General features: G+C 40.2%; 1 protein-coding gene across 1 annotated transcript; it reads right to left on the bottom strand.

Moving 5' to 3' along the window:
• Positions 1-8,847, bottom strand: MRPL33 (mitochondrial ribosomal protein L33). Its single transcript, XM_079110353.1, has 4 exons — positions 8,733-8,847; positions 7,891-7,909; positions 5,477-5,583; positions 1-302 (listed from the first exon to the last, which is right to left on the bottom strand). The coding sequence occupies exons 1-4, from the start codon at positions 8,752-8,754 to the stop codon at positions 253-255; spliced, it is 198 nt and encodes a 65-aa protein (XP_078966479.1). The 5' UTR covers positions 8,755-8,847; the 3' UTR covers positions 1-252.
• Positions 8,848-10,783: the final 1,936 nt, after the last annotated feature.

Consider the following 10,783-nt stretch of genomic DNA (forward strand, 5'->3'; position numbering starts at 1 on the left):
TATTTTAATATTTTTTATTAAGGGCTATAAAAATATCCAGAAAGATAAATAAATGTGAAGCAACGATGTGTGTCCTAATATGAAGAACTTTCTTTCACTGCATTGTTTCCTTTCACAATGGCCTTGAAATCACAGGAGGCAGCGATGCCACGCCATTTCCTCTTCTTTTATTACAAGCTGTGGGATTTCTGAATCAGTATCCCCGCCCTCAGTCTTCTCATTTATAAATCAAGTTCATTTTCGATCCATTGTTCAGAGGGAGCGTATTTTTTTCTGTTCTGTGAAGAGGACTTTTTTTTTCACTGTGAGGGAAGAAAAAAGGTTGTGGCAGAAAACTAAAAAGTATCAACATTTTTACTAAAAATATGTTATTAGGCCATTAAGACCTCTCCTTTCTCATATTTTACTATTCCTTTGACATAAGGATGGAGGTGATTTGCAAACTCAGTTCCTCAATTCCAGAGGCCAGAGAAGACTGGAGGAAAAGGTCACCCGCTAGCAAATCAGTGGCATCCTTGGTACCCCACAAGGTCATACTTCAATCAATGTGAAATAGTCACATTAAAAAGAAAGTGGCAAACATGGAAACACTGAATGTCTTCACCAGCTGAGGTCTGCTCCAGTGGCAGATAAGCAAGGGCAGGCTAGGAGCTGAACTCAGAACCAGAGCAACAAGAATGGAGCAGGACATGGAAGAAAAAAATACCACTGAACTTCTACTTTCCAGAGCTGGTTTAACATATCCAAATATGAACATCCTAGTTAAGTAATAAAGTATTATAACCAAAATCTCAACACTGTAAATTTTATAAGAGGAAGGTTCCCTGGGCTGGGGGAGCCCTATCTTCTTGGATGAAAGGCAGGTAGCTACATGGGCTGGGGATGTAGCTCAGTGGTAGAGCACTTGCCTATCAAGTACAAGGCCCTAGGTTTCATACCCAGTGTCACACACACACACACACACACACACACACACACACACACACACACACACACACAAAGCTACATACTAGGAAATAAGGGTCCCATAGTCCCCAAAATGCCCTAGAACCCATCATTAACCTCCAACCACTACCACCACCCACACTCACCCCACCTGATTCTTCTTTGTCAAAAACAAAAACAAGGCAGTCAAGGAAGATTCAGGAACTCAAAGATATGTGACCAAGTAACTCCTAGCTTGTCCCTACCATACAAAGTGATTTTAGTTTTATATTTTCTTCTTCTATAATCAAAATGGGCAGAATCTCTGTATATGAGATTCCCAAAGTGTGATTAAGAATTAGCTAAGTAGCTTGTTTAAAATACATTCCTGTTTCTCACCTCCACCCCTACCCTAATTCTGGCTCAGTAGAGCCAGAATTGGACTGGAAGACAACATTTGTAAAAACTCCTGAGGCAATGCTAATGGGCAGCTGAATTTAAAAACCATAAACCAGTCAAGAGAACTTCACCTAAGAAATGAATAAAAAATACCACATACATACAGATATTGTATATAAGGAATATTTTTTGCATACTTCAAATCACCTAAAATGTAAGAACTGCTCCTCCTAAGACTCTACTCCCCTAGGGAGGAGTAAAAAGCACTGCATGATATTGGTAAAGACTTAATACACTTTCCCAAATAATGCTATTAAGAAACATTTTCTGCATGTTTTTCTACAAGGAAGCAAAAGCTGAGCTAAAAGAGGGGTTGGCAGTGTAGCTCAGTGGTAGAGTACTTGCCTAGTACCTGCAAGGTCCTGGGTTCAATCCCCAGTACCACCAAAAAAAGAAAACAAAGGGAGGCAGGTGAGAAGCAATCACTAGATTATTTAAATGACCATGACAAGGAATGACTAAGATTAGTACAACAAGGCTTTTATTCAGAATTCTTTCATTCACTGTAGTAATTCCTTTAATTCAAAAGAATAAACATTTTATTCCAAGGAACTGTGCTAGACAATGCAAAGTTTACAAAAGTGTAAGATGCAGTGGCACATGTCTATAATCCCAGATACTCAGGAAGCTAAGGCCAGGGCAATATAGTGAGTCTGTCTTTTTTAAAAAAAAAAAAAAAAAAAAAACAGTTACACACCTGTAATTCCAGTGGCTCAAGAGGCTGAGGTAGGAGGACTGCAAGTTTGAGGTCAGCCTCAGCAATTTAGTGAGCCCTGAGCAACTTAGTGAGACCCTGTCTCAAAATAAAAAATAAAAAGGTCTGGAGATGTGGCTCAGTGGTTAAGAGCCCCTGGGCTCAATCCCCAACACACACACACACACACACACAAAGTCCCTGATTTAGTACTCATGAGGTACCCATATGAATTTCCAATAAACCCTTTAAGAACCTAAAGACTAAAGGGGAGAGCAACAGTGACAGATGGCATAATAGAGAGGGTAAAACTTGGCCCATGAAGGAGCAGCATCTGGATGAACTAAAGCAGGAAGGAAGTGAGGCTTCAGGCCCTTGGATACTAGGCTCAGCACAGGGGAAAGTTCTGATTTTTAAAAATGTAATAGTTTAGGGAGATGAAACTGGCTCCACAGAACACAACAGGGACTTGGGATCAGAAGGACTGGTCTCCAACTTTGGCTCTACCATCTGTAGCTGTGAGTCCCTGGACAAATTTCTCAAAATACTCTATCCTAGTTCTTTCCCTATAAGACAGAGAACTTCAACTCCCTCAGAGCTGTTCACAGACATACAGTGAGCACTCACTACGTGTTAGCTGAGCTGAAGTGACACAATGCTATCCATAATCATACACATAAATTTTCTGTCAAAATATTTGTTGCTTAATTCATAGAAGAATGAATCTGTCTAGTTCTTTCCCTACAGCTAATGTAAATCTATTCTGTTTCAATTAAAGTCTATATTATCTTGTTTAGTCATCCAAGGAATTTAAACTGACAAGTTTTCATTCTCTTTATGATAAACAAAGTTTAATATGCTTAGGCCTCAGCTTTAATCCTTCCTCCCTGGAAATTGGCATCTAGTTTTACATGAGGAAAAAGAGTGAAAAGACAGAGGCAGATATAGCTGGTTCTTGCCAAAGAGTTTACTAGAAAATGCTCAAATAACTGGGAATATGTTTCCTTACTGATTTACTTCACAAAACAAAACATTATCCTCACACTAACTCAACTCACGGCAGTAAAATATGCCAAGAAGATTGCCAAGCTAGGTGGACACAGTGGTGCACGCCTATAATCCCAGTGGCTCGGGAGGCTGAGGCAGGAGGATAGAGAGTTCAAAGCCAGCCTCAGCAATGGTGAGGCACTGAGCAACTTAGTGAGACCCTGTCTCTAAATAAAATACGAAACAGGGTTAAGGATGTGGCTCAGTGGTTGAGTGGCCTTGAGTTCAATCCCTGGTACCCCCACCCCTGCAAAAAATTGCCAAGCAATGGGGCAGGGCTCCAAGGCAAACAACTTCATCACAAAAGTCTGCAGAAGATCCAGTAAGTGGGTAGAAAGGCAGGCAGTCTCCTGTCCCAGAACATTCTCTTCTTCAGAAAAGACAAAGTTGTGCTGTCAAGGCTCAAACCATTCCTTATTAGAAAGTCCTAATTGTTTGAAATTCATATATGAATCTTTTCTCACGTTTTTTGAACTTATGATCAGGACTACTTATGGCTAAATTATTTCCCAATCTCCAAACTTAAAACCAATTTGACAAATAAGTTCCCAATACCTCCTCCACACTAAGGATGAAAATTCCAATACATTTTCATGCCTAAATATCACAACAGGTTATTCAATCAACACTTATTAGTAATGTGCAAGTTCCTATAAATAAACTCTAAAGGATTTAACATAGTAGAATAAAATTACTTTAGAATAAAGTAATTCACCACTTTTGAGTTTTCACCAGCTAATACAAAGAAATCATAGAGGAAAACACAACACTAATCTAATATCAAACTATTCTTCTACTAATTTTTCTATCATATAAGGAATCATCCTGAAATTCAGACTCCTAATCCTCAGGTATAAAACTAGAATTCCCTTTTTATTAGGATAATGAATGAACAGCAATATAAGCACCATAAGAAAAACAGGAAATTGTGTTTCTACTAACAAATGGAACTCAAACAATTTTAAACTGACAACTCAAAGCTTTTTAAAAATACTTCCTGACATTAATACAGCCTTTGTCTTATTAAAAAGCAATTACAGGGGCCAGGATTATAAAGCACTTGCCTAGCACATGGGAGGCACTGTGTTCAATCCTCAGCACCACATACAAATAATAAAATAAAGGTATTATGTTCATCTACAACTAAAAACAATAAAAAAAAAAAGAAGCAATTATAGCCAAATGTGGTAGCACATGCTTATAATTCCAGAAATTTGGGAAGCTGAGGCAGGATCAAAAATTCAAGGCCAACCTCAGAAACTTAGCAAGGTCCTAAGTAACTTAGCACTGCCGATATGGCTCAATGGCTAAGTGCCTTCAGTTCAATCTCTGATACCAAACAAAACAAAACAAAACAAACAAAAAAAAAAAAAAAAATAGCAACAAATATGAAGGGCACAAAAATTAAATGAATAGTAAGAGTTCTAACAAAAAATTTGGCCAGGCATGGTGGCACAGGCCTGTAATCCCAGTGGCTCAGAAGGCTGAGGCAGGAGAATTCCAAGTTCAAAGCTAGCCTCAGTAACTTAGCAAGGCCCTAAGCAATTTAGCAAGACCCTGTCTCTAAATAAAATTAAATTTTTTTTAATTTTAAAAAGGGCTGGGGAAGTGGCTCAGTGGTTGGGTGCCCCTGGGTTCAATACCCAGTACCAAAAGATTGCCAGGTTTTGGTTTTGGTTTGAGCATAAATCTGTACATCAAATCCAGAAACAGATGGGCTTCCACCAACGGCAATCAGGTCCTGAGTCCACTAGGTTTGTGAGCAGATAATCTGGCTTTGGGAACACATGTCTCTTTTAGGCATATACAGACCATTCAAAATTGCATTACAGCCTTTTAAGGGATGGCACAAAATGGAAAATAGCATTTCCTACCCTTATACACCAAAATATAGACACTATACTCCCTTAACTCACATCTGGACCCTAGAATTTGCGACTGACAGACCCTATAACTTGCCCCTTCTCAAGATACCCTGTTTCTAGCAGGCTACTGCCTATTCTTAAGTGGCTGGTTTCTTACCTTCATGTTTTTCGTTAATTCTCCCCTCCTGGAGATTTTCCCTGACATATTCTATTTAAAGTTGAATCTAGGGCTGGGGTTGTGGCTCAGTGGTAAAGCACTCGCCTAGTATGCGTGAGGCCCTGGGTTCGATCCTCAGCACAACATGAATATAAAATAAAGGTATTGTGTCCACCTACAACTAAAACAAAATGTTAAAAATAAAAAAATAAAGTTGCAACTAGTGCAAAGAGCCCAGGGACTTAATCTGGCTTTGTGTCCTGGTGTATCCCAAGGAAACAGGTCTTAAAAGCATTTGAACCTACTGTGCAGTAATTCTCTGAATCTTACCAACTGGATCGTAATGCAAAAGAGTCAGTTTCTCCCGGAGTCGGCTTCTCTTGGCGTTGAAGGAGACACCTGTCCCAGCCTGGCTCACCATTCTCACTAGAAGGGTTCTAAGAAAAAAGTAAGTTGTTACAAGCTGAGGAAAGAGATTAAACTCAGTCATGAGCAGATGGTACATTTTTGAGAAGCTTGAGGAGTTGTATTAGTTGTGGACGTTAGTTGGCCCTAACAAGGTTTAGTTTTCCATAGGGCACAGTTTCAGTGGTGTGAATCCCAAGATTTGGTCTAACACACAGAGTGACTTGGCAATGACCTATTAAAATACAATCAAGCCACATTGGGGACTAGGCTCAGACACATCTAAGGAACAGATAAGGGGAAAACAGAAAAGAACTAATAATCACAGCTACCAAGTAAGGCAATTGTAAAAATGGCTGCCTCAGAAGAGTATGAGTATGGGTGATAACAGTCCAATCAGGAAGGGACAAAATTAAGAAACAGAAAATTTTGTAACACTAACCTAGCAAACCCTTTGCCCCTTCATACTTTACGTACAGTAATCCAAAGAATAAGGTCCACGCATAAAGACCTTGCTTAGCACCTCCATTTTGCTGAGGCTGGTTTTGAACTCTAGATCCCCCTGCCTCAACATCCTGAGCTGCTGGGATTATAAGCATGCACCACTGCACCCAGTCATAAAGACCTTTAATACCTGTACTATTTAACTCTTTCATGTGTCTTGTCTCCCTATGTAGACCATGTCATTTCTCATTTCAAAATAAATTTGAAGCACTTTAGACCACATTCCACATCAGTGCATTGCTTTCAATGTTCAGCACAGTGCTTCCAATGAGGCATACATTTGGTGATTAATTAAGACAGACAATAGCCATTCATTCAACAAATCTCAACTGATTAAGTGCTTACTCTGAGAAAAGCAGTATGGGAAATATAAAGCTGTGTCTGTGGAGACAGAGGTATGATATGAAAAGTGAGGTGGTGCACAGGGTATAAAGGCAATACATATCACAAAAAGATACAAAGAACATAAGAGGTAGGGAATACCTGAACAGAAACCAAAGGCATGGGATTCTTACAGAACCTGGGGGTGGGAAATTCTGACATAAGTGAATTATAGGAAAAACTTTGTGAATCATTACAAAGTACTGGGAAGAAAAAACACTTAGATACATGCTTTTCATTAACTTTAATCCCCCCCCCCAAAAAAAAATCTAAACTAATTTTAAGGGTTTTTGCTTTTTTTTATTTTTAAATCAGAGATTGAACCCAGGGGCACTTAACCACTGAGCCACATCCCCAGCTATTTTTATTTATTCATTTGTTTTGAGACAGGTTCTCACTAAGTAGCTTAAGGCCTTGCCAAATTGCTACAGCTGGCTTTAATTTGCCATCCTCCTACCTCAATCTCCTGAGTTGCTGAGATTACAGGCATATACCTGGCTAGCCTCTTACTTTTTTTTTTTTTTTTTTTTTGCGGTACTAGGGATCGAACTCAGGGCCTTGTGCTTGCAAGGCAAGCACTCTACCAGCTGAGCTATCTCCCCAGCCCTTGCCTCTTACTTTTTTAAAAGGCTGTTTTAGAATTTTTCTATTTTTAAAAGAGAATCTTCAGTTACTGTCTACAGAATTTATTTTGAAATACCACTTTGTTATTTCTAGTCTCTGTGGTACAGCATGGAATCTTTACTATTTGCTATTTTTGAAGTGCTTATATCATGAATGCTAAAGATTACAAAATTCATAAAACAGGCCCTATGATTTAATCAAATCACTATTTAATTCTGCTAGATTTCTGTAATGGACTCCTGACAAATGGCCCAGGTCCTCAGTTTTGAGGAAACAGAAATATGGTTATAACCCAAACAGCACACCAATGGTTTGTTTAGGAACAAGGAAGTGAGCACATAAATCCTGGACCTGAAAAAGACATGACAACTCCTTTAAACAAAGTATTTGAATGCTCACAGAAGTTGCTTAGTTGTACAGGAGGGAAATAAAGACAGTTCTCAACTTACTAGTTTTCAATTATACCATCATATTAAAGAAAAGCAATCAGTAGAAGCCAAACTTCAAATCTTGATCTTTTCCTAAGGTAGTAATAAGGAGCAAGACACAGCACACAGGCAGCACAACTGTTCTATAGGTGAGATGTCTTAAATCCACTTGGGGCTATAATATTTTCAACTTATGAGTTTGTCCAGAGGTACCACCATCACAAATAAACATCTGTATTTTTTAAGAGCTCATAAGAACAAAATCAAACAAGTAACCCTCAAACTAACTTTTAGAAAATCAAGGTTAAATATTTAGTGTAATATACGGACATATTAGTAGCAGTTGAACTAACAAACCTAACATAAACAAGCAAAGTTCAAATTTTAAAAACGTTTACTTACTTTGACTTGCTCTTGGCAACTTTTTGTGTATGTGTAGAGAAAAGGTTGGAAGAGAAAATAATACACATTTATTATCATTCTTATGCAAAGTTTATACAAACGTCAGTAACCAAAAATATTCAACTCATGAAGTATGTCGTAAGTTGACAACCTTGATATTGAGAACCCGATAGCATTTTATAGAAAGAGTAAAAGATCCAATCAGATCAACGCTATTCTGAATGTAATGCTTTGTACCATCACTTCAGGTGGACTATCTACCTTTTAAATCTTTATAAGGTCGCATCTACTTCATTTTTTCCCCTCTTTTAAGGTGTAAATTATTTGCATGGAACAAACCTCTTGTTTAGCAAGTCAACCTGTGCAAACTGCAACAACCGTCACTGTAGGTGGAGACGGTAAACCAAATCTAACCAATAAGCCAGCCAGGTGCAGGGAGAGCACTGACTCGGGAGCCTTCTTCCACCGCCCAGCGGTGTTCTCTCGGGCAATCTACTGTCCCTCTCGGGATCGATTTCCTCACCTTTAGGGATCGAAATAGGTGGGCTAGGAATTCTGAAGTCCTTCAGTTGGGACGTCCTGTGATTCTTCTGACACATTACTACCGAGCGCAGAGGGAAAGCGCCCCATGCCTCCTGATCAGACCCCAAAGTCCCGCGAGTCCTAAGTAAATCCAGACCAGTCCCGCAGCCCCCAGGAGTCCACTCGGCCACGCAGTGAAGCCGCCGCGGGCCAGAAACTTCCCGACCGGTTCATCGTCGCGCCCCGCATCCTCCCGGGTCCCTGTCACAGCCGCCCACTCCTCGCCGCAGACCCCGGCGCCGCCTCCAAGCCCCACTTACAGGAGACCGCCGACAGGAACATGGCGACCGCACCGCGGGGTCTCCGTGACCCGCAAAGCGCCTGAGGAACAACTGCTTCCGGGGCATGGGCCGGTTCCGGAAGAGGACATCCGGGAGTTGCCTGGAGCCACGCCCCCGCCTGGGCTCTTTGTTCTTTGCGTTTTGTAGTAGAAGTCAGAACCCCGTCTGTCTGGAAACGGGCCTCGTTAGCACTCAGAGTTCGCGCCCCAGGCGCTGACTCCTACTCCTCAGTCAGAATTAGGTGCTTTCCTTACTTGTTTCATTAAATCATCGGAACCACAGTAAGTGTGGTACCTCAGCCTCTCCAGACCATCAGCCCCCACATATTTCTTTAAAATGTTTTCCCCTTCTAGAAAGCCTTCCCCTAACCTATCTCCATCTTGTTGAGGCCTAGTCTCAGTCCCTTCGGAGTCAGGAACCACATCTGAGTGCCTCTAGTCCTGAATTACCTGTTGGGTCTCCAGGAGAGCTGGACTGCGCATCTCCCTGACTGCTGTATCCACACACCTAGCACAGTGCGTGGCAGGGGCCTGAATGACCGTGGTTGGCGCATCCCATAACTTGCCCAATACAACACTAGTAAGTGGGACAGCCAGACTTTAAACCCAGATCTTAGTCCTGACTCCAAACACAGGTGCCTTTCCTGCTAGTCATTGAGACCTACCACTGTGTCATCATTAATTCTTCGTGTGTCTCTGCAAGCAACCTGGGCTCTTCCAACACCAGGGACCTCATCTGTAACTTCATTTCCCAACTAATAATCAGGACTTGGGGCTTTATTCTAATCTGTGTCTTTAATTTATAAATTAAGTTTTACAGACCTGTAAAATAAGATTGTATTCCATGGGTTATCTTGACTGAAAGCAATAAAATTATTTAAAAGAAAATTCAGCTCAGAGCAAGAGGACTTCATAGAAGAAGCTCTCCAATATAGTTCTGGGCTGGAGATTGCCACACGTCAGGAGCCCCAGAACCATTGGTTGTCCCATTGCTACTACTGCTTTGTTGGATGATCCTTAGGTACCTTCATTGTAAAGGTACTTTCTCTCTCTCTCTCTCTCTCTCTCTCTCTGCAGTTTTCTCTGGAGTAAAACTTTGGTATATGAAAATATTCTCTTCCACAACAAATTATAACCTCATGGTTTTAACATTCATTTATGATCCTTTCTTGGTTCAATAATTACATTTGGGGTGCACAATGGTGACTTTCTAATTTCATATATATATATATATATATATATACATATATATTTTTTTTAAGTTGTAGATGGACACAATGTCTTTGTTTACTTACTTTGTTTATGTGGTGCTGGGGATGGAACCCAGTGCCTCATGCATGCTAGGCAAGCACTCTACCACTGAACCACAACCCCAGCCTGGTGACTTTCTAATTTCTGTCATTCCTTCTTCTTTATTAGTTGACTTGCTTCTATAAAGAAAAGCGTTCCACCACCACCTGAGGCTGAATGGTAGTTCCTCCTAAAGAGAGTAAATTTCTTTTTTCTCTTTATCATAATTAGAGTAAGAATAGTTTTCTTTTTTTTATTTAATTTTTTTAGTTGTTGATGGACCTTTATTTTATTCATTTATTTATGTGTGGTACTGAGAATCAAACCCAGTGCTTCATGCATGCAAGGCAAGCACTCTAACACTGAGCCACAACCCCAGCTCCAGAATAGTTGTTTTCAATGATGACAAAAAAATTTTTCCCCTTTAACCTTTTTTTTAAGTATTACTTTACTGGATTTTTACTCATTGTTTTATAATCATCCAAAGTCATTTTTCTTTTTTTAATATTTATTTATTTTATGTGATGCTGAGGACCGAACCCAGTGCCTTGCACCTGTGAGGCACTTGCTCAACCACTGAGCTACAGCCCTAGCCCCTCATTATTCTTTCTGATGCTCAGATTTCCCAAAATTTGGCCATAAGGAGGAGGCTCTTTTAGCTGGTTCAATGTCCTTTTGACACATTCCCTTTCTTCCCCCAACCCAAACATGGAATCAGCTATTCCTCCAAGATGTGCTGTT

This window comes from Sciurus vulgaris, assembly GCF_902686455.1.
Source record: "Sciurus vulgaris genome assembly, chromosome: 14".
NCBI classification, from domain to species: Eukaryota; Metazoa; Chordata; class Mammalia; order Rodentia; family Sciuridae; genus Sciurus; species Sciurus vulgaris.

Excerpts from the sequence above, each read along its gene's own strand:
- MRPL33 (XM_079110353.1), bottom strand. The coding sequence starts at position 8,754 with ATGTTCCTGTCGGCGGTCTCCT. Across the intron at positions 303-5,476 it reads TTTGCATTACGATCCAGTTG|TGAAAAAAAAAGTCCTCTTC; the intron begins GTAAGATTCAGA and ends CTTCCCTCACAG.